A 24664-nucleotide genomic window follows, 5' to 3' on the forward strand; every position below is an offset into this window, starting at 1 on the left:
TGAATCCTGAAAAGTAGCAGTTTGGGACATATGAGGTTTCCACCCGACAGTGACGATATACAGTAAACATACAGGACAAACACCAGAGCCAGCGGCCCGTGGCTGATCTGCAAGCTCCCAGCAACAACACCACGCAATGTGAGCTCGTAGATCGGTTATTTTCGGCATCGCACGACAAAGTATAAATCAGGCTTGAATAGCCGTCAAACAAAAGCCACGCAAGAGTCTCTGTTGACGGCCCCTCCGATCAGCCAATCCGGGCTCACCGTTAGCGGCAAGCTCTTTAAGCGCCTTGCTACCAATCATAACGCATCTGACTTTATAAAATGGCCGCTCTCCTATTTTCTTCTGTGAGATATGATTTTCTTTGTCAGTTGATGTCCAATTATTTTCCCCGGTTTGGTTTCGTTGCGTACGTCCCCCCGTTATGTCTTTGTTTGCGAGAAAATGTCACAAAGGATCCATCCCTTTCTTGGTGCTGAACGTCGCTCGTTTGTCGACATGACCCGCTCAGCCCTCCCAAGGTCAACCATCTGGCTCCCAAAAACATCTTTACCCCCTGTCTCTTTTTTTCTTTCTTTCTCTTTTTTTGTCTCTGTTTTCTCTCCTTCTCTCTGTCACTCTTTTTTAATTGTGCAAAATGCCAGAGGAGCCATAGTGGGCGGAAACAATTGATTCATTGATCTGAAGCTATGTCAACTCCCAGTAGAGAGACAGAAAGAGAGAGAGAGAGAGGGGGGGGGGTGGGGGGTGGGGGGAGGTAGAGAGAATCAGTTAAGAGAAATCTTAAAGACATTTCTCACCGTCCTTTTGGCTTTTTCTTTTGCGTTTCACGTTAGTACCTTCAGCAGAATTAAGCTGTTCACAAGGTTATTGCCCCCCCCCCCCCCCTCTGCTCTGACCCTGAAGTGGAGGATGGGCTTCTTCAGGACATTTTGTTTTATATTATAACATATACATATATATATAACCTCCTGCACACGCACGCACGCACGCACGCACGCACGCACGCACGCACGCACGCACGCACGCACGCACGCACGCACGCACGCACGCACGCACGCACGCACGCACACATACACACATACACACACTACACACACACACTACACACGCTACACACACACTCACACACACACACACACATTGAACCAGCGTGCATCTTTTTCTTTTTTTTTAAAGATATTTTTTTGCGGCTTACGCCTTTTATTGGTTTTTGAAGGGACAGACAGTAGGCTGACAGGAAACGGGAGAGAGATGGGGGAAGACATGCAGTAAAGGCCGTGTCGGGCTCGGGAGTCGAACCCGCGGCACACTGCGACTGGATTACCAGTCGGGTGCCCAGACGGTTACGCCACCGCCTGGGCACCAGCGTGCATCTTCATCGAGAATGTGTCCCACTGCATTTTACACAACTGACTGATTCATGCCTTTTGCCCTTTGTGTGTGTGTGTGTGTGTGTGTGTGTGTGTGTGTGTGTGTGTGTGTGTGTGTGTGTGTGTGTGTGTGCGTGCGTGCAGGATCACGGCGTGGAGGGCAGCAGCGCAGACAGCCAGGTGCTGTCTGAGAGTGAGGAGTACAAACAGGAGCAGTCCAGAATCCACCGTCTGGAGAGACAGGCCCAAGACTTCCTCAATGCTGTGTTCCACAGAAAGGGTACATTCACCACACACCGTACATTATCATTATCAATGCTCTGTACATACACCACGCAATGTACATTATTATTATCAATGCTGTACACCATGCACTGTACATTATCATTATCAATGCTGTACACCACACACTGTACATTATCATTATCAATGCTGTGTACATACACCACACACTGTACATTATCATTATCAATGCTGTGTACATACACCACACACTGTACATTATCATTATCAATGCTGTGTACATACACCACACACTGTACATTATCATTATCAATGCTGTGTACTGTACATACACCACACACTGTACATTATCAGGTGTCATCGATATGTCCATGCACGGACATATGTGTCCGTGGCAAATTTTAGATTTTCTGTTCTACACAGTATTATAGAGCGTCGCAGTCCTGCCCCGTTTCATGACGACGACAGGCACAGGAAATAATTCCCCATTCATTTTCCCCATAGACATTTCAAAAAGTATTTATTTAAAGATCTGTAAGCCTCGAACGAAGCCAACTCGGATCGTGACAAATCATGACAACAAACACAATATTTTGGGCCGAACAAATAATTACAAAGAAAAACAACAAAAAAAGTGTTGTAACCTGCCCTTTTTTCTTCTTTCTAATTATTTGTTCGTCCCAAAAAATTGTGTTTGTTGTCATGTTTTGTCACGATCCGAGTTGGCTTTGTTCGAGGCTGACAAATCGTTAAATAAATACATTTTGAAATGTCTATGGGGAAAATGAATGGGGCTGTCGTCGTCATGAAACGGGCCGGGACTGCAACGCTCTATAATGTTCTTATTTTGATCGTAATACCCTTTTACTGAATGCCAAGTCTCCAGGTTTTCTTCAGAATATGTATGACACTGATGTACTGTGACACTATGTATGGCACAGTAGGAGTCCAACTACTACTAGTGCTTCTCACATGTTTTATTTGCAAGGACCCCTTAACTCTGAGAGTGTACAAATGGAACCAAATGGAAGCTTAGGGCAGTGGTTCCCAAACCTTTTCATGTCAAGGGCCCCCAGATTTACACTAATTAGCCTGTGGACCCCCATTTAAAAAGATATGCCAGGGACCCCCATAAGATTTGTACTGCTCTAGCAGTGATTCTCAACCCGTTTAATTTCAAGGACCCCCAGTTTGACATGCATTAGTCTACGGACCCCCATTGAATGGCATTTCTATCTCTGGGACTCCAATTTATTATTGTAAAATTTGTATTTGTTTTGTATTGTAAAAAATATTATATATTATTTTACATTAAACCTAGAATCCATATTCTAAGGAGAACTTTAGCGAAAAATAGCAGATCTACAATCTTGGAGATTGGCTATTTTTGACTACATTTAAGTATGGCATACTGGTGCTTAATCCATTTTGGGCGGGAACCCCTTTTGGTGTTTTAAACATTATGTTATAATTTAGCTATTGAAAAATAACAGATCTACAAGCTTGTAGGTCTGCTATTTTTGAAAAATCGTTGAATTTTTGAAAATATTTGCTTCTGGGGGGTCCCTGGAACTACATATTTTGAGATGGGGGTCCGTGGCCCAATATAGATAATTCTGGGGGTCCTTGACATGAAAAAGGTTGAGCACCACTGACATAGAAATATGGGTTTTTCAGAAAAATGTTAGGATTTAGAAGCCTTTTTTTTAATCGACCTCAGTCCAAAATGGGTTAAGTGGTTGAAGGAGATTTAAAGGGAATATTTGCCAGCTTTGAACCTAAACCCCATTGTTCTGATGTGAGGAGATCTCATGTAGTGTGGATGTAGTGTGTAATGTGTAGTGTGTAGTGTGTAGATCTCATGTAGTGTGGATGTAGTGTGTAATGTGTAATGTGTAGTGTGTAGTGTGTAGATCTCATGTAGTGTGGATGTAGTGTGTAATGTGTAGTGTGTAGTGTGTAGATCTCATGTAGTGTGTAATGTGTAGTGTGTAGTGTGTAGATCTCATGTAGTGTGGATGTAGTGTGTAGTGTGTAGTGTGTAGATCTCATGTAGTGTGGATGTAGTGTGTAATGTGTAGTGTGTAGTGTGTAGATCTCGTGTAGTGTGTAGTGTGTAGATCAAATGTAGTGTGGATGTAGTGTGTAGTGTGTAGTGTGTAGATCTCATGTAGTGTGGATGTAGTGTGTAGTGTGTAGATCTCATGTAGTGTGGATGTAGTGTGTAGTGTGTAGATCTCATGTAGTGTGGGGGAACAGAAATGTGTATTACACAGACATAGAGCGTCGCAGTCCCGCCCCCTACCAGGAAATGATTCCCCGTTCATTTTCCTCATAGACATTTAAAAAAGTATTTATTTAAAGACCTTTTGAGCCTTGTACAAAGCCAACTGGAGTTGTGACAAATTTTTCTTTGTAATTATTTGTTCAGTCCAAAATGTTGTGTTTGTTGTCATGATTTGTCACAACTCGAGTTGGCTTTGTCTTTAAATAAGTACTTTTTCACTTTCACTTCTGGGTCTCACGTCTTCATGAAAGGGGGCGGGACTGCGACGCTATATGTCGTGTGAAATACACACAGACATTATGTAGGGTATTTCTGTACCCTATGCGCTATTTTATAAAATGATGTGTTTGGCGTCGCAGGCGTAATTTGCGGGAGAAGAAGGCATAGGGCATTGTTTTTACCCACACTAGTTTACAGATTCTATAGTGCACTGACAATTAACACTACTACAGACTAATGACCCTGTATTTATTCACACATACCACCCTTTGTTGACAGAATGTTGACACTACACAAGTACTGACACTGTTAACATCTATTAATTATATGATTATTATCAGAACAGCTACATGTGGCCTATATTTTTCATACGAATAAGTCCATTTCAGCTTTAATTGCTTTTATGTCACTTAGAACAAGATGTCTAACAACACAATAGTTTGGAAAAAAGAAAGAAAACAATAAGGTCGAACAAATCCTTGAATTAATCAACTAAGTTAATCTGTATGATTAATTAAAGTGCTGCTAAAAGAAGGTGATAAATAACTAAATATTAAGTAAATGCTCATCACAAATGATCTGATCCCAAGTAGACTAATACTACTATATATATATATATATATATATATATATATATATATATATATATATATATATCCGTTTGGTAATATGCAACAAGCATTCACATAGTTATTTGCTCTTAAAGGTATATTTCACTTTCAAACATGTTTGGGGTCATTTTAACATCTAATCTGTCTTTTGTGAGCACACCAAGGGACTAAATTCTTTTCGCTCCTATGCCACCAAAATGTGGAACGCCCTACCAACTGTCATTAAGACATGCGAATCCCTTGACTCCTTCAAAACCGCTCTCAAAGGGCACCTACGGATGGCTGCAATTCGAAACTGGCCCCCGTAAAATCTGAATCCCCCCCCCCGCCCCCCCTTTTTTCCCCTTACTGTATATATTTCTTTTCCCTTTTTACCTCCTTTTTGATGAATTCCTGTTCTGTCTATAGAAGTGTCTATTTGTACGTCTCTAAATGTTTTGATGATTTGAACATGGTGGACCCTGTTGGAAACAAGTGTAATGCTTAATTGGGTCGTCCACTCACAGTTAACAGCCTTTGTATTGAGTTTGTGCTTGAAATGTACTGTAATTCTGCAAACTGTTAATAAATTCTTCAATCAATCAATCAAAACCAGACCATCAGTTTTTAGATATTTGATATTACAGTACTGACAACACAGACAGTTCAGTGGTACTCAAACTTTTTAATTTCAAGGACCCCCATAACTCTGAGAGGGTATAAATGGACTGGTTCCATTTATACCCTCTCAGATTTACCTTACCGGGCTATTTGGAACCCACCAAGGACACTTTGAGACCCACTGGTGTGTAGCCAGTTAGAGTGTTTCTATAGTGAGCCAACATGCACAATAGCAGCACCCTGCGGAACGACTGCATCACTAGTACTGGTGTGCCAATAATCACGATAAAGCACACCCTCTTGTGTAATATTGCTTAATTTAAAGACCTAGTATGTCAAAGTAAAAATATGTTTTTCACACTTTTAGAGACGTCATCATATGGGCACACCTAAAAATAGATGCCAAAAAAAAGTTTAAAAAAAAATAGATGCTAAAAAAATTACATTTTAAATGTTTGTGTATTATATCAAAAGTTCCTAAAAAGGCAATTTTAATTTCACAAAAACGTGCTGCGTGATGACATACATATAGCCTCTTATGAATATAATATAAATTAATCTTGATTTCATTCATCTGTTCCCTGATTCCCATAGCGGCTAGTTCTTCAAACACAGCTGGTTTTGATTACAGAACTACTCCGTTTTTAATCTAATTGAAGATGACATCCAGAACGGTGTATTACTCATTTTAAACTTCCTTAAAATATTTAGCTGAAAACATCTTAGGTTAGAAATAAGCCACGTAGTAGCAAACATGCTTAGCTGGCTGTCTCTCTCTCCCTTGTAAACAAACACCATAGATATAAAAACCCATGCCTCATTGGCTGCTGCAGTTCATTGGAGCGATTTCGTTAGGTATTTAGTCACATAGGGCATTGAGGGCAAATTCGCATTGACTAATTAGCAGGTTGATGTGCAACCTTCCACAGTGTCCCTGTCCCTGAATCAGAGCTATGTTGACTGAGGGGTGACGTAGTATAGGTGAAAGAGGGTGGGTGGGTGGGTGGGTGTGGGCGGCTGGCCGGGGGTCCTACAATATGGCTGTCATACCGAGACAAAGGAGAAATTCCCTGCTTGGCTCCTGCTTTGTTTAGTTTTATTGTTTTGGTTTGAGGTTTGAGGTTTTTTTTAGACTGGATTATTAGTGAAGAAAACAGATGTTACAGTATAGTCCAATCAATGGCAGGACCTAATCAATCTGCCCTCTCCGCTCAAACACCAGGCCCAAGGGAAATTGCCACTACAGCAGCTATATATACAGTACACGCACACACATGCACACGCACGCGCGCACACGCACACGCACACGCACACGCACATTGCACACACACATGCATGCACGCCCTCACACAGGGGGAGGGGGTTGAACTTCCTTCCTGCCATGTTAGTACCTTCACATAATGTTTTGTTCACATGGACTCACTGACGGCCCTGTTTACTCACTGTAGGTAGAATACAGCACTGCATGGTTCCCAAACACTGGGTCGGGACCCATTTGTGGGTCGCTGACACATTTTTACGGGTCCCTTTATTTGATTTTTTTGTTTCCTCCATTTTGTTTTTAATTATTATTGTACATTCCCAAAAAACGCAAAAAAAACAAAAGAACAAAAAACAAAAGACAAATAAACAAAATTCAAAGATTTTTTAAAGACAAAACAAAACAAAGACAAAACAAAGAAATTCCACAAATTAGTAAACAAATGTTTAAGAAGTAATGAAAATTGCCGATCTATAAGCTCATGCGTTGTGAGCTTGTAGATCTACTATTTTCATTAGTTTGGGTCCCGGGCAAATGCCTAAATTCTGTTTTTGGGTCTCGAGTTAAATTATAAGGTTTGGGTACCACTGGAGTTACAGTACAGTACCTCCCGGAAGCTTGTCCTCTCAGAGTAAACAAACGCACACAGTTCCTTTTCCCCCAAAATGGAAATGTTGTCCAAAAAGCCTTGTGTGTGTCCCCCAAAAAGCCTTGTGTGTGTCCCCCAAAAAGCCAGCCTTTGTTCTAGGCCTAGGGCAGGGGTCTCAAATGTTTTCAGCTCAAGACGCAAAAGATACATTTGGTGTCTCCCCGGAACTTACAAAAAACACACAAAAGTACGTTATGAATTAACCACTTAAAGCTATAACTTTCCTTTTCTACCCCGGATTTGAACCCGGTTTCTTGCGCAAGTGCCGAATTTTTTACCATTGATCTTAACCATCAAGTAAAAACATTGTGTGTGTCTATAGGTGAGACATGACCTTTGACACAATCAAAATGTCTCAATAGAAGAGCAGGGAGACAAAGTACAACCTCTGCAATTGTATAAATTATATTGTATTAACACACTCATAAAAGTTATTTTATTTTATGTATTTATTTTAAATAGCTGATGTACAAGCTGTCAAGGTCACAACGTGTCTGCTACAGTATCTGTTATAGATCTGCTATTTTCACACAAGCGCAACCAAACATAAAATTACTTCTACTGGATCTCTTCTCCTCTACTAGACCCTCCCTAACATTTTAATCTAGTTTTTATTGCGGCACCAAGTGCTGCGCAACAAGCTTGTAGATCTGCTATTTTTGAAAAATCATGAAAATGTGTCACAAATCTTTGAATAGCCTATATATATTCTTTCACAGCGAACGTTTTTAACTCAATTTTGTTGCTGGGGGGTCCCTGGAACAACATAGTTTAAGATGGGGGTCGGTGGCCAAATATATATCATTTTGGGGGTCCTTGACATGGTTTGAAAAGGTTTGAGAACCACTGAAAACGGATTTAGAAGACATTTTGTAGAATCTGGTCTCAGGTCTTAATGGCTTAAGGTTAGGTTTAGGCATATAACCACGCCCATCAGGTAGAAAGTTCCGGGAACGAGGTATAGTCCCATTACACAAGGACCCGTCATGAACAAAGTGTCCTCACTGAAACAGTACATTGCAATTTGCAGTAGCACTGTACTGTATGCAGGATTAAGTCCTGTATTTGCGTGGGTTTGGGATTATTACAGTATAGCTTGAGGATTAACCTTTTTTTTGGGTGGGGGGAGCGCAAATGTATTGTTTGGAGGATTTGGGTTTGATGTACATCCAAATATTATAGCCTGTGTGTGCAGTGTATTTGGGACAATACCAGATTAGTAACCACGCACATAATATGTTTTTGTTGTTGTATAACTTTTTTCGCTCAACAATAAGATCAACGACTAGTGTTTGATCTGCGTTTCCTCTCACACAGCAGGGGGCGAGAGTAATTACACAGCAGATAGTGGTGTTCTGTGTTATGCCATCTACCGTAGGGATGTTTTTTTTCTGAATTTCATTCGTGACCAATTAACCGACCCGTGTTAGCAGTTAATTAACGATTAAGATTAAGATTGACCAAAATACAAATCACACTTGTGAAGTGAGGAGTGCTATTATCATCATATACTCATACATCATCACATTCTGTGCTTAGCCAATCAAATCATCACAACTGGGCTTGCCCATGTGGGTTTTAATTAGATTCTTCCCAAGCCCCTAGGTCAGCCCGAACTTGCTCATTTCTGTGTGGTTGACATGGCGCGGGTAGACTGGAGATGACATCAGTTTTTTTGGTTAGGCTGATTGGCTGAAGGGGCTGTCTGTCAACTCAGTAGTCCTGTTACCAGTCCAGAGTCAGACCCCATTGGCATGTATGGACATTTCTGTGATGTGGCCAAAATAGGCAGAACATTGATAGAGCAAAACATTAAAAAAAAAATCATCTAGAGATCTAAAGGTCAGAGGTCTTTTGATGAATGAGTGTGAGCTTCAGTTCCTGAGAGATCCTTACAGCCCTCTACCATATTGCTGAATTTCGTGAGAAATGATAGTTCAGAACTGACAAAACCGGCAGAATATTTACGATAACAAAAGGGGTCTACACCATTTGGGTTTGACCCCTATTAATATTAATATTATTAATAATAATAATAATAATAATACATCTGTTTAGCTTATACTATAAGCCTTATAGTATTAATCAGCCTAAATTGTTATTGTCGGTCTTCCAGGCTAATTTGTTGTTTGTGGTAGATCTACTGTACAGCTATAATTTACAGTAGTGACATGTGATGCATGTACAGTATAATTAACTATACTGTAAATAAACTAACTATACTGTGTACATGTGTCTGTCGTTGGGCACACGCCACACACAGTACAGTATTATATTATTTGTCAAACGGATGCAAACTACAGTCTGCAGTGAATTGATTAAAGAATGCCTAAATTGGACTGATGCTCATATAGAATCTATAGGGACATGGGGTTTTTCGATAGCCCAAGGATCATGTGAAAGCAGTGATATAACCCAATTGTAATTGTCCTCTATTAAATTTAGATGATGCCAAAAGGCAAGGCTGAACGAACGATGATGAATTCCTTTTTTTCCTCTCGTCCTTCTAGCCAGTGGGCTCAAAATGTCCCACAGCAGCTGAGTATACTGTGCTGAACAAGAGAACATGGCAATAACTGCACAGATTCCTGGAGGAACACCAAAATTAAATGTTTGTTTCTTCCGTTCTCTTCTTGTCTCCTTCCTCCCCTCAGACCTCCCACGTGTCTCAGACCCCCACATCCCTCTAGTGGCTCGTGAGATCATGCAGCGAATGATCCGCCAGTTCGCTGCCGAATATACCTCAAAAACTACTCAGGACGACCCGCCCCTGCCCAACGGCACCATCAAGGACCAAAGCCTGCCGAGAGCGGCCCCCGCGGCCCCGGACCCCGGCTCTCCCGGGGTCTCCCCGCCCTCCTCTGGGCCTCTGGCACTGCTGCCGGCGGCCCCCAGCTCCCCGTACTCCTCATCCTCCTCCCCGTCCCCGGGCCCGGGCCTCAGCCCCGTCAGCGCTGCCCCTGCTGCCACCTCAGTGCCCTCCTCATCCTCATCCTCATCCTCCTCCACCTCCACCTCCTGCTCCTCTGCCCTGAGCGGCGACGGCACTGGCACCAGTAACGGAGGTGGAGGCGGTGGAAGCGCTGCTGCCTCTGCACAGAACCCCGTCCTCAGCAAGCTTCTCATGGCCGACCAGGACAGCCCACTGGACCTCACCGTGAAGAAGAACCACGAGCTGGACCTGGAAGCCAGCCAGCAGGGTGAGGACACACTCACACACACGCACGTTTACCACCCGACAGAGATGACCTGTGAGATTCTGTTTTTATGAATGCCATTTTTACCTTTTTTTCCTCCCCATTTTTAACCGCAGAAATGTGTGCTCACAATGTGTGGTGCTGGGATGCCTTGTGAGCTTGTTGATCAGCAATGTTTGGCATGTGACACTGTCACTGATGCATATAAACGAAATATAAATCAGGCATGCCGGTAAATCCCAAGTAGTAGCACGCACGCACATGTCACGCACTTACAGTACCGGTATATTGTTAATGTCCTGCAGAAATCCTGTCTGCCTGTTTTGTTGACAGCTGCCATTGTCCGTCAGGTGTGTTTTTATGTTTGTAGCGGTGGGACAAAGCCAAACTATTAAAAATACATGGGAAGACGTACAAATCTTGCATATAATACAGGGCAATGGCAACCGTTGTTTAAGTTCTTATAAAGATTGACATTATACAGATTTATTTAGAAATTGTAAGTTATTGTGAACAAATCCCCCTCCCACACCAAGCACACGCACGCACGCACGCACGCACGCACGCACGCACGCACGCACGCACGCATCAAAATCTAAATGAAACCGATGCTTTCCCTGTTGTAATGGGTTAATGCGTACATTATAGAGTCTCCATCAGGTAGAAATATAATAATGCTCACAAACAAACAATTCAACATTGTTTGTGAATTTAGCACTAGTACTTGAAAATAGTTTTGGCTGCACCCCCAGTGTATCCAAAAATAAATGGACTGGGGACTGGCGGTCCAATCCAGTTTAAAGGGACAGTAAACGGTTTTAGGTCCTATCACTAAACTGACTGGCAGGTTAAAGGGACAGTGCAGAGATTTAATGTAGGTTCAGTCTCTAATACTGCCAGGTTAAAGGGACAGTGCAGAGATTTAATGTAGGTTCAGTCTCTAATACTGCCAGGTTAAAGGGACAGTGCAGAGTTTTAGGTCCTGTCCTCCATTTGACCGTTCACCTACTTTTAAACAAGCTTTTTGGAATCTGCTTACAGTAAGCCAAACAAATGTTGAATTCTTGCAACAACAAAAAAAAAGAAAAAAGAAAAGATTAAAGTATTCATCTCCATCCTGCCTAAACACACACAAACTTTGCCACTATAAATTAAATTGTAGGTTGAGATTATCCTTTAACTCGGATAATAGAGAAGATAAAGTTAAGTACATTCCAAAATGACACGACTGAATTTAAAGCTCTTTTCAATAGTAGCCTTAATTATTTGTGTTCAGCATCAGGTGACAACCAGGTACAGTATCATGTTTTCGTTTCCCCCTAAAGTGGCATTATAACATTGTTCAATTATACTTTTGTACAGTATGTGATTGCGTTAACCCAGGGGTAGGCAAACCTTATTATCAAAAGAGCCAATTTTGGCCCCCCAAAAATTATAGAAGATCTGTCTGGAGGTGCAAAATATGTTTGTTTATTTTATTATTTCTTGTGCTTTTTATGGTCTTTCTTTTTTTGAAATTATGTTTTTATTTTGGTCATTGTGTACAAGCATAGTGAACAACCTTACATCACGTGGTCAAGTGCATTACAATCGTTTGTGCTCGTATCTCACAGGTATATTTGTTCTGAATGGTGACCAAAGTTACAACATTTTCTTTCTTTTTTTTTCTCTGGAGAAAAACAAAAACAAACAAGAAAAACAAAAGACGAACATCTGGGCAGCTCTGAAGGAAAAGGGGGGAAAGGAGACGCTTTCACAAACTTACATTACACTTATTTGAAAACAAATACATTCGGCAAGATACAATAAAAGAAAGGAAAGAATAAAAAACGAATAAAAATACAATAAGAGTAGAGAGAGGCATGGCTTTTTATGGTCTTTCAATATAACTTTTTCAGATCATTACTTTTGCAGATCAAGTAGACATTCAATAATGTATTATTTTTAGCTGGTGTATTAATAGGCGACACCTTTTTCTTTACAATAGGAGAATGTAACAATAACTTTATGCCTACTGCAATATTAAATTATGATTGAAATAAATTATGATTAAAACAAAAGATTATTCCTTTACATAAGAGCCACATGGGGTTCTAGAGCAAGACCTGAGGCAGATTCTTTAAATGCCTTCTGAATCCTAATGGTTTTCTGAAAAATATACAGCATGTTAGTGTACTTGCCAGCCCAAGAAGCCCATCGTGAACCCGGACATGTTGAGTACACCAAGGTTTTATGTTAGAAATGTTGAGTATGGGTCCCCAGCCTTTAGAAACTGCCGGATGCTAACTTGCATATGTTGAGCAATTCTCATAATTGGCATAATATATGACCATACCATTAACAACCTATAGAAGGCAAAAAATAAAGAATAATCATCATGCTTTATGTAGCATGTGACGTGTCAAACTAGAGGGTTTTCATGATGCTGAATCCATTCCAAGCATTCGTTTTGCAAAAAAAAACACTCATCGGGCTAAAAACGGCCATAGCTGGCACATTGCATAACGGTAACGGCCGTAGTGCAATGTTCGGACAGACATCATCATTTGTGATGACGGCTATGGCCGTTTGTCTGTGTGTGTGTGTGTGTGTGTGTGTGTGTGTGTGTGTGTGTGTGTGTGTGTGTGTGTGTGTGTGTGTGCAACTGTGCATGCATGCATTCATTTGTGCGCCTTGTTTTTGCACAAAAGCACTGTATTGCTGTGCTTTTGTGCACATCCGCGTGTATGTGTGCTTGTGCATGTTGTTGTTTGTTTGCGTGTGTGTATGTGTGCGTGCGTGTTTGCTCTCACAAGACATTCATGCAAAACACCATGGTGGAATGGATTAGTTGAAACTAATGATCGTTGCGATTAATAAACAATGCAATGGGATTAGTGATATTGATTTTTCAACATACATTAGAATTTTAACCACATAACCCCCCGCATAAAAGTCCCTCAGGGCTCTGTACTTGTGTATTTTATGTTGCAACCTCTACATTGCATGTTTTCGTAAGCTTGTAGATCTGTTGCTTTCTGTGAAAGTTTTCCCCAGAATACAGATGGTGGGGTTTAAATGGTTAAATGTATATCGTTGGTGCAACACAAAGAGATGAGAAATAGCAGATCTACAATGCATTATTGCGAAGCATTATGAGCTAGATACATATATTTATAAATATATATTTATAAATAAATTTATTTATATATACACACACAGTTCATATATATATTATAATAATATATATATTTTTTAATTATTATTATTTACGGTATACACATAGAGGGGCGTTAAATAAGGACACACCAGGTTGAAAGTGACAAAAGACTTTGTTCTGTTTTTCTTTCCTGCTGTTTTGAACTTATTCACCAGACTAAACGAACGCCCAGTGAGACCTACTCTATTGATCACATGACCTGACACATTGTTTTCCTCTGACCTGCTGCTGTGTTGCTCTGTGGCTGTGTTTGTCTCTGTGTGTGTGTGTGTGTGTGTGTGTGTGTGTGTGTGTGTGTGTGTGTGTGTGTGTGTGTGTGTGTGTGTGTGTGTGTGTGTGTGTGCGTGTGCGTGCTGCTCCTCAGAAGATGGCGTCCTGGACCTGTCCACCAAGAAGAACCACAGCGTTGGCGGCGGCCTCCTCAAAACCTCTCCCAGCTTCTGCTCCACGCCTGGAGTCAAGGGGTGAGACAGCAACACTATAACTATAATGAATACTATAACTAACTATAAGGCCTGGAGACAAGGGGTGAGACACACAGCAACACTATACTCTAATCCACAGGTGCACATACTGTAACTTTTTTGGGCTAGTTCTCAGCGGAGCATCTGGAGATATGTTGCTTGGTGCACACTGCTGGCAGACGTCTCTACTCTACCACAACGACGTTACTTTAGCCAGCACGAGATTGAACACTGAGGCGCTCCAACACAGATCGAATTAACTACTCGCCTAATGCCGTGGAGGTTCCATGTTTAACGTAATTCCAAAGTGTGTACATTGTTTAAGTCACAGATGCATGGTTTTCATATCGCAAATATATGAACTTTGGCCAAAAGCTCGTGTTTAATCCACGTGGCAGCTTGATTAGAACCGAAACTGACTTCCTCTTCAGAATAAGAGCCACTTGTAATGGTTAGTCAACACTAATAATAATAATAATAATAAACTTTATTTGTATAGCACCTTTCATACATAAATGCAGCTCAAAGTGCTTCACAGGGCAGGACACAAAAATAGAATACAATAAAACACAGTCAAGTAGTTAAAATGATAGAACAATGGCAAAGAACAAAATAAAAGTATAAAAACATAGAGAAAAAATAAATACTACTACTAGTTGTACTTATTAGTACTTTAATACAGGACGTAGATGGACAGAGAAAGTAAATGTTGGTACTAGCGGCAGTACGCAAGAGCACTTCATTTCCTTTGATCTGCCACGCAACATTTATTGTGACCACGCATGAACTTATAGTGTTAGTCTAGTTTTAGTCAACTAAATATGGTAACATTGTAGTCCTTGGTGGCATCGGAAGGGCTGGTTTCTCACTTGGCTGCATGCTGAAAAGGCGTTGTGAGCTTATAGATTGGCTATTTTCAGAGTACAGCGCTAATTATAGCACTGTCAAAATAATTGCAATGACAACCTTCAACACTATGTCCATACATCACGTTCAGTAGCCCTCATCAAGTCATCGCGCATGGCTTTTGTACTTCGTTATTCCCACCTTTGCTCTTTGCCATGCAAAGGATCCGTAATTAGCGTGCCACAAATGGATTCCTGCATGCACAAATCCCACACATTGGAACAACATAAAAGCATAAGGCAGATCATGTTAGCATTAATGTGTGTATCATCACAGCTAATTTTCAGCCGTGACATATTGACGAGGAAATCCAACAAAGAGCATCTTTTTAATTTAAAGAAAATCGACGGGAATGAAAAGAGTAAACTCCGCCCTCGGGCGAACCACAGCCAACGCCTCCGACCTTTCATCTTTTTACTGATTGGTGCGGTTGGCCCCATCGTCAATGCCCATTGATTTCATGGCTGAGGCGTTTGCGATGCATATATGGATGTATTTATGCACACAGGTATTTATAATTCAGTGCGAGAGGTCAACGGCAGAACGTGTCAAAGACGTGACAGAGCCTTTGTCTGCTTCTGCTTTTGTCTTCTTTTCCTTTGCCTTTTTATCGACGAAACGCAACAATGCAGCTCCAGTCATTTATTGATAACTAACTACATACAGCTTGCCTCGAAGTCATGCGCGCTACATGCTGTTAAGGAGGAATACATATTATGCTACTTTTAATCCTTAGGTCAGAGATGGATTTGGAGAGGTTTCATTCTGTATACCGTTGCTGTCGGGCAGAAACCTCTATAAATTAACGCCCCACTTGATCATAAGACAGCGGCACGCCAAAGTATCAAAAGTAGCAGATCTGCAAGCTGGAACCGACAAGGTTTCCACCCGAATGTAATATTGACCCCAGCAGTGCTAAAGTGCTATATTGAAAGTTGCGTCCATGTTTGTACTAAGTTGAAGTGGTTTTCTTGGATTCCATAAAGGACGACTTCACCACTTTTCAACCTATATTCATATAATTGGACCAATTTAATTGGTCCTCATTAATGTTCATGATAAAATAGCACTCGGTCTGTGTCTAATAGGAGGGTTGTGGGGCCTGTGGGAAGTTCAGAAACCCGTCGATAAGCATATTTTAAAAAGAAAAAGAAAAAAAAATCTTTATTATCGCTTTTCAGGAATAGAAAGCCTGCAGTTTCTATTTGCTTGGATTCCCCATCGATGATGTCACTGGAAGACCGGTTTCTGAACAGCCCAAAGCCCTCCTATGAGACACAGATGGAGTAGGAAAAAGATTAGTGAGGACCACTATGAACATAGGTTGAAAAGTGGTGACGTCTTCCTTTAATTATTGTCAAGGCAGACCCATGGTTTGCGACATCACTTGGGCAGACTGTTTTGTGTTTTAACAAGACTAAAATAATCTAAAATCCCAAATCTGTAGGGGCTGACAGACCAATCTACAGAGCCATCCTGAAATAAATAAGTTAATTAATTCAGTATACTGTATATGGAGGAGAGAGGCTGGGAGCTAGCCTAAATGTTCAGGTACCAAACATAAAGTATTTTGACTCCCACACAAGAGTTTAAAGGAACAGTAGCCTGTTATGCAAGGGAATGCTTGGTACTAAAAGCTTGGTGCAATGAACTACGCCTGCACAAGACTTCAGGCACATGAAGTGTAGGAAGTAGGAATCAAGAAGTTCCCCAAGGCCCTAACGCCTTTAGCCACTCTTCAGCTCAATAACAGTGTTGTTTCTATAAAGATCAGGGCATGACATATACATTTTGTATGTTTTAAGCAGTGGTGGAAAGTAATTAAGTACATAAGTACTGTGCTTAAGTACAATTTTGAGATATTTGCACTTTACTAGTATTTCCAATACTTTTACACTACATTTCAGGTCAAACATTTGTACTTTTACTCCACTACATTTATTTGAACACTTGTTACTAGTTACTTTAGTTACTAGTTACTTTGTAGATTTTTATTACATACATTCAGTGGTGTCATGGTGATTTCTTTCCTGTACCGCGGAAACGTCACACGCACGCACACGTACGCATGTGCGCATCGTGGCATGTGCGCATCACGGCATGTGCGCATCGCGGCATGTGCGCATCACGGCATGCACACAGAACAGCTGCATAGCTTAAGCCTATTGTTAAATAGTGTATGAGAGTTAGACACACAAACACAAAAGTAGACTTAAAATAGTCAGACAAAAATCTTTACTGCACACTAGCGAAACTAAAAAGTTTGCTTTGGACGAATGAATCTGTTCTTTGATTGAGGAGGATGCATTCTTCTTGTGTGCAGAACAACACACAGCAGCAGTAGCCTACTGCTGTAAGTGTGCATGCTATGCCTACTATATAGGCCTACTATAGGGTACGTGCGCTCAGGTATAAACAGTTAAAGCTGTTATACAAAGTAGTATCCATTTGAATTCGGCACGGTACTTGACACGGTGTGAAAATAGAGGGGGGGGGGGGGGGGGCGCCAGTTAAACCTAGACCACTGGGTACTTGGTGCGTCTTGGAAAGTCTGGTGACGTGAGTATGGTGCGTCTTCTCTTGAATCTGGAACGGTGCACATGCGTGTAGTAGTTCTATATTGCAGTATTGATACTAACTACATCCCCACCTCGACAAAGCCTTGTTTGTTAATTCCATCTAGCCTCAAGCCTCAAGTTCACTGTCAATTAAGACAGTGGTTCTCAAAGTGGGTTCCGGGGACCCCCAGGGGTCCTTGACGGGTTTCAACCAGCAAAATGAGGAACAACAGTTTAAACGCTTTTTTCAGCTATGTTTTTTTATGTCTTGATACATCTTCTCTCATGGGAGTCCTTGGAACAAAGCATTTTTTTTCTTCAAATTGGGGTTCCTGGACAAATTGCATCAATTTGGGAGTGACATGAAAGTAGTTGAGAACCGCTGAATTAGGAAACAAGGATTTGCGCAGCACTAGTCTTCCTTTAACGATGGTACCGTATGCTTGAAATGCTACTGCTCTCTGATTTTGTGATCTCTTTGGGGAGAGAGCCGCGAGTCGCGACCACGGTGCGTATACAACATTCCTTTACGCTCCTGTTGTTTTCGGATCAGGTGGAATTATCAGATCCACTGGTGATGTGTAGTGGAGTGTCCCCAATGACGCCCGACTGTAAATGCTGTGAACAGCTCTCTGGGAGAGTAGAGGTAGACTCCAAAGCCTCTAGTTAACCCTGTATTGTTTTCAGCAAGCCTTAAGACGTCCCACTGAGATAATCTATCTTAAACCCCCCGTAGAGGACACCCCACATGGCTCGTTTAAGTAGTTCATCCTCAGAACACTCCTCTGTGATGGATGCAGTCTTTGCCTTTTTTGATTATTATTATTCCCGTTAAGTTCACTTTCCCGTCTGCCATCGCTTTCTTCGTTTCATCGTTCTGCCTGTTTTTCTATTTTTTTTCCTTCTTTTTTTAAGACACTTGCAGCCGTTGCTATAGTTACTTAGCTGAAGAAAGGAGGCTACAGAAATTCAAACAAAGGCCTAACATTTAGTTGCATTACTGTGCAACGAGTAGAGGTTATTTCTCATTATCGCAGTGTCTTAAAATGGGAAACATTGTAATGTTTTCCTTCTTAAATCAACATTTTTAAAAATATACTTGAGAGCAGTTAAATTAAATTGATTGTTATGAATTGAGTTAATTTATTCTAATTGCTGCATCTGGTCTTTACAGCTCACTCACTCCCAGAGTAAATAATAATGATTTAATTCATTCATTCTGTGACAGCTACTGTAATTTTCACGTGTCCTTACCTTTTAAGTAGTCACAGAATATTAATGTACACTACGATCAATCCCCCGATCTGTGCGGTCCCGAAAAACGGTTCATGTGTTCTTTTGTTATGCTCCGTCGAATATGCCATAATGGCGGACTGCAGGAAGCGGAGCGCTCCAGGAGAGGAGATAAACGTATGTGAGAAAATCCTCTAACGTGGGAGTGGATGGGAGGCGTTTCTTTAGAGATCAACATGATTTCCTGGTTCCTGGTTTCAATGGGAGTCAAACGGTGGTTCATAGGTTAGCGAAGAGAGAAAATGTAATTCATTCTGCCATAAAAATCTTAAAACTACACCTCCGGGTCTGAAATCACAAAAATACGTCACAATCTGTGATTTTTTTATTTTTTTATATAAGGCGCTCTAAGATCACCCTATGGGGATTACAATACAAATACAAAAACACGAACCAGGGGAATAGCGCCATCTAGCGGCAGTGTCGTCAGGACTTCAGTGGTCTATCTATCTATCTATAAATGCCCCACGTCTCTGTGTGTACGTCTATAATCCACGTAACTCGAGAATCGTTTTCCCCACCAACTTCAAATTTGACACACGCGTTCCACTCCACGACAGACACACACGCGTTCCACTCCACGACAGGGAGTGCAGTGCCCGGTGTCGAGTCCGCCGGATACACATTTGTCCAGAACCGCCACAAAAGGTTCTGGTCAGGCTCTAATGAGCCTAAGTCTCCCCACACCTGTAGAACTCCCCTCTGCCTGAGCCAATTACTTGCCATGGCAACGCCACACCTGCGATTTGATTATTTAACCAGTCCACATTTCAGTTTGCACTCTTCAGACATTCTCCACACAGCATCCACAGACGTTTACCATTGCATTGTAGACTGCACAGGTCTAGTACTGTACATCAAATGCATTGAGACGGTGTAGTGCCTCAGTAATCTAGGATTATAGGTAAACCAAGAACCTATTAATGTCTAAACATTATAATATCAAAATATAAATAATATGTGTATTGAAACTATACTATATGATGCCAGGTCAACAAATGAAAGTTGCATGGTTGTGGTGTTGTTCATGGTTAATTACACTGGATTGCTTGTACATGCGACCAGTAACACACCACAATGCTATTCCTCTTTTTTTGTTTGTGGCATTTAGTATAATTTAAAATAATTAATCATAATACGTTTTTTTGACAAGAAGTCCACTGTTAACGCTGAATGTAATTTTAAAAAAGTGCACCCACATAACACCTGTGGGTGAAGAGAGAGGCTGAGGCAGAAGCAGGCTGAATCTTTTGACTTAAAGAAAAGGCTGTGCTTAGTAAAAGAAAATCTTAATTTTATGCCACGTTAAAGCAGTTCGAATTGCATATTTTATGCCTGTAATGAATTGGATATAAGAAGGAATTGTGAGATTTAAATAATAAGATTCAAGGGAACAACATAAGGCATATAATGTCGCTTCGCTACATCAACTGTAATGTAATTACCTTGTCATTGTAAAGATTTAATTATCTTTAAATAAAGTGGTGAGGGAAATAAAATTATTTGCAACTACTTTAGCCAGCTGAATCCCTTGTTAACGCCGTAATTGCACAGAAACCAATTAACTGAATGAAGAATCCTGGTAATTGGAATTCTGTATTCTCCATGCTTTGGTTTACATGCTAGACACACCTACTGTACCTGTTTTAACGTTCTGATAATATATTTATTTAGGGGTGCAACCATGTAACTGATAATTGTCATGTGTATGTGAATAGTTCAAAATTGTCATCATTATTCAGAAGGCTGCTTTGTAGCATATGAAATCATGTCAAGACATTTTTTGTGACTTTGTAGAACTGAAGAACCTTTCAAAATCTGTCACTTTATTTCCAAGAATGAGGTTCATATAAGCTGGACCTTTCTGATGCATCTGATGCTGATGATCCAACAACAACACTCTTTGATTCTGCAAATGACACAGATGTGACATTGTGGTAAATGGTAAATGGTGAATTTATATAGTGCCTTTATCCAAGGCGTGTTACATACATTGTGCATTTCATTCACCCATTCACACGCACATTCATACACAGCGGAAACCATGCAAGGCACCAACCAGCACATCAGGAGCAATTAGGGGTTCAGTGTCTTGCTCAAGGGCACTTCGACACTAACTTTGGTGGAGCCCGGGTTCGAACTGTCAACCTTGCGGTTACCATCCAGCCAGTCTACCCCTGAGCCACCGCCGTGAGACCTGACACTCAACCACACTTAACTCTGTCTCATTTTGTCTCTATCCAATCAGGCGTCCCCTGAGGGTAGACCGCGCCTTCCGAGAGCTGGACGAGGACGGCCCGCTGCCTAGAAGCTTGCATGAGGGACTGATAAGGGACAACTACGTCAGCTCCACCTCCGCCAAGCCCCCGCTGGCCCGCTCGCTGCTCATCAAGGAAGAGCTCCTCAGTCAGAAGCACCACCTCCTGAGCCAGCCCGCTGCGCTCTCATTGGCCACGCTGGAGTCGGCCGGACTGCTCAACCACAGCCAGGCACACGCCGCCTTGCTGGGCCGCGAGGGCTCCTCCTCCCCCTGGGGGAGCAAGGCCCACCTGGACAGCCTGCTGAAGCTGAAGCAGGCCAGCGGGGCCCTGAGCGGGGCCCTGAGCGGAGCGCTCAGCGACCTCAAAGATCTGCCGCTGTTCCTGGAAAACCACCACAACCACCACGGAGCCTTCTCCTCCTCCAAGAGTTCCCTCCTCCACCAACACCATCACCACCACCACCACAACAACCAGATCTCCAAGAACCACCAGGTCAAGAGAGAGCCGGGCTACTCCCCTCCCGTGGATCTGAAGATCCCTCAGGTCCGGGGCATGGATCTCTCTTGGGACTCCCATGCCTCGGAGCTGTACGGCTACGGGGCCATCGGGGTCGGAGGCAGTAGCCACGTGGAGAACGCCCTGAGCCGGAAGCTGAGGGCTATTCTGCCCAAGCAGAACCGCCGAGGAGGTTTGGTGGGAAGCCTTGGGGGGCTGCTGGACGGGGCAGCCGACTACTGGAGCTCCGACATGGACCACCCGACCTCCGGACCAGCATACTCCACCTCTGACGCCGAAGGGGACCTCAGCAACAAGCAGCCAAGGAAGAAGAGGGGCCGGTACCGCCAGTACAACAGCGAGATCCTGGAGGAGGCCATAGGGATGGTCATGGGCGGGAAGATGAGCGTCTCGAAGGCCCAGAACATCTACGGGATCCCGCACAGCACCCTGGAGTACAAGGTGAAGGAACGCCTGGGCACCCTGAAGAACCCCCCAAAGAAGAAGCTCAAGCTGATGATGAGGATGGAGGCGGGCCAAGATTCTGCCGCCGAATCAGAGAACACCCCCACCGCCACCCCGCGCGACGACGGGCCGCCGCCGCTGGCTGCTGCTGAGCTCAAGGACGACTAACGACGAGAAACACGACGAGTTTTGATGACAATTTTAAAAATAAACTATCGATGAAATGACAAATAACTTTATAAAACCTCAGACAGATGACTTAAGATAATTTGAAAATGGATGGGGCTTTATTTGTGCCAATTTACTTTGCAGTATCTGGGTGAGCACAAACGCAGGGAAAACATGAGGAGGATTCTTTAAAAACAAACTGGAGAGAAACTAAACTAATCGGCTGTTTGGTTTTTTTCTTTTTTTCTTTTTTGCAGTTGTCATGTGAGCGGCATTTGTTCGGCTCTTATATCAAGGGGTTAAACAAATGCAGCTAAAGACATGAGTTACATGACAATTGATTTAAAATTTCTTAAGCATGCTGATAATCCCCAGCCCCGAAACCTAATCCCTCCATTTATGAACCTTGATACACTGACCCATAACTGCTTCTAAATGTAGTTTGGGAATGTGGAGCATTCCAATTTGGGGGTGGCGGGGTGGGGGGCACAAGATTAAGGGGGAGTTGAAAAATCACCCTTTGGAACAAACTGGCAAATTCATGTCCTTTTAAACCCCTCTTCTCTCTCAGTACTGGAGTTGAAATTGGTAAGTGAACTGTCTATTATGTTTAAAAGCCCACTATAGAGGTAATCCTGCCATTGATTCATTCACCAAGGGTTCTGGATCAAAAGCCCATTCTCTGATCGCCAGGTAGCCATTATTATATGCTTTAACTGCAAACCTTTACTTTCCTCCTTAGATTAGTCAGCATAGTTCTCTATGTGGACGAAAGCAACATTAACCCGTCCTTTTTGAAACGAGAATACGTGAGACAGAAGTCATTCAGGGATGCATGTTTGTGAGTTTCATAGATACTACTGACTCTACTTTTCTTCTGTCTCTTTAGTTTTAGGTTTTTGTTTTGCTTTGCTTTCTTTTGCACTACACTTTTGGTCTGGTGCATACAGACCTACAGACCAGGTTACCTCGGCATTGTTGCTGTTGTTGAGCAGCATTTTTTAACCTCCGTCAGCGTCTCACCCCTGGTATGGGAAAGGCCACCTCACCGTTTCCCTCCAATCGGTGACCATTAGGGTCGCTGATTTGGATGAAGGCTCGTGAGCTATAGCTCGCAGAACCTTCCAGGATCAGAGTGTGAAACTCTGCTGCTATAATCCAATTGACTACCTTATTCTCACGCAAGGCTTTGGTTAGTCTTATGTCTAATGTATACATCATCGTACAACTGTGCCAATCGCCAAAAATAACCGATTTTCAACGGAAAAACTAAAAAGAAAGAAAAAAACCCCGCATCATTCAGTTATTATCGCCGAGGGACACAGTCGTATGTGAAGTTATAAATTAGACTGTAGTCAATGGGCTTTGACAAGTCTTAGGTAATAATCAATTCTTTTTTCAGTTTTCAAACTATAAGCAGAACTGACTTAAATGGTTGGTTTTAAGCAACTGCTTTTTTCCCTCTTCAAGGTTATTTACATTTTCAAGGACAGTTTTAAAGGCAGTTTTACTATGACAATTTATAGCAGGCTGTTTGGGGTGGGACAGGGATATTTCTCAGTGGGGGTAAAAGGCGAGGGAAGGAAAGGAACATATTAATATATTCTAAATTATTACGATGCTGGCGACGTAAAAAGCCAATCCGCATTTCTGGATGTTTTCTTTTTTCTCCTCATTATGAACTCAGGCAGATGGAGTGGGTTTGAAACGTTCCCCTGATGGAGTGGGTTTGAAACGTTCCCCTGCGGGACCTATAGTTGAAAAAGGCAGGAGGACAACAAGACACTTCCCATCAATGGTGCAGGATTTAGGGGTGGGGTTTAGCATTGCCACAGCCAATAGACTGTGGCTAATCAATGAAGAAAAACTTAACAACAACAACAAAACACTGAAGTTGGGTGAAGGGGGGGGGGGGGGGGGCGCTAGAAGTTTTTTTTTTGATAAACTTCTAAAATAGCACTTTTCTAAAATAGAAAAAAAAAAGAGAGAGAAAGGCAGATGTTTGAGGTTATGCATGGGTTGTAGCTCTTCTTATTTGTGCACTGGTGTTTGGAAGAGAGAGAGAGAGAGAGAGAGAGAGAGAGAGAGAGAGAGGTGAAGAGGACAACAGAGAGAGGGAGAAGGAAGAAAAGATGAGAAAAGGAAAAAAAAAGCTTTAGTGTCTGAATACATTCAGAAAGCTGCAGCATGGACCCAAACATTCTTTTATTCCTCTCGATTACCTCCTTTTTGGTGAACACTGGCTGACAGCTTGAACATGTTGAGTTTTCCCGTAGTGTAGTCTATTAGTCGTCATGATTTCCGTCCTCTCGCCGCTAAAGCACTAGGGGAGAAGAAAAACGTGAACTTGTCATTGTGTCATTGTTGGGAGAAGGGGTGGTATGTCGTATGTATCCCTCAGAGGAAACGCAA

The 24664-nt window shown here is 42.1% G+C and overlaps 1 protein-coding gene across 1 annotated transcript in view; it reads left to right on the top strand.

Moving 5' to 3' along the window:
• Positions 1-22331, top strand: part of lcor (ligand dependent nuclear receptor corepressor) — a gene marked incomplete at its 5' end in the record, with an annotated part of 84554 nt that extends 62223 nt beyond the window's left edge. Inside the window, 4 exons of the mRNA XM_079498397.1 lie at positions 1521-1656; positions 9901-10446; positions 14007-14106; positions 21112-22331. Of these exons, the coding sequence (XP_079354523.1) occupies positions 1521-1656; positions 9901-10446; positions 14007-14106; positions 21112-22252 (1923 nt within the window). The 3' untranslated portion in view covers positions 22253-22331. The remainder of the gene's footprint in view (positions 1-1520; positions 1657-9900; positions 10447-14006; positions 14107-21111) is intronic.
• Between the last annotated feature and the right edge of the window lie 2333 nt (positions 22332-24664).

This window comes from Electrona antarctica (assembly GCF_951216825.1).
Source record: "Electrona antarctica genome assembly, chromosome: 4".
In the NCBI taxonomy this organism is placed as follows: domain Eukaryota; kingdom Metazoa; phylum Chordata; class Actinopteri; order Myctophiformes; family Myctophidae; genus Electrona; species Electrona antarctica.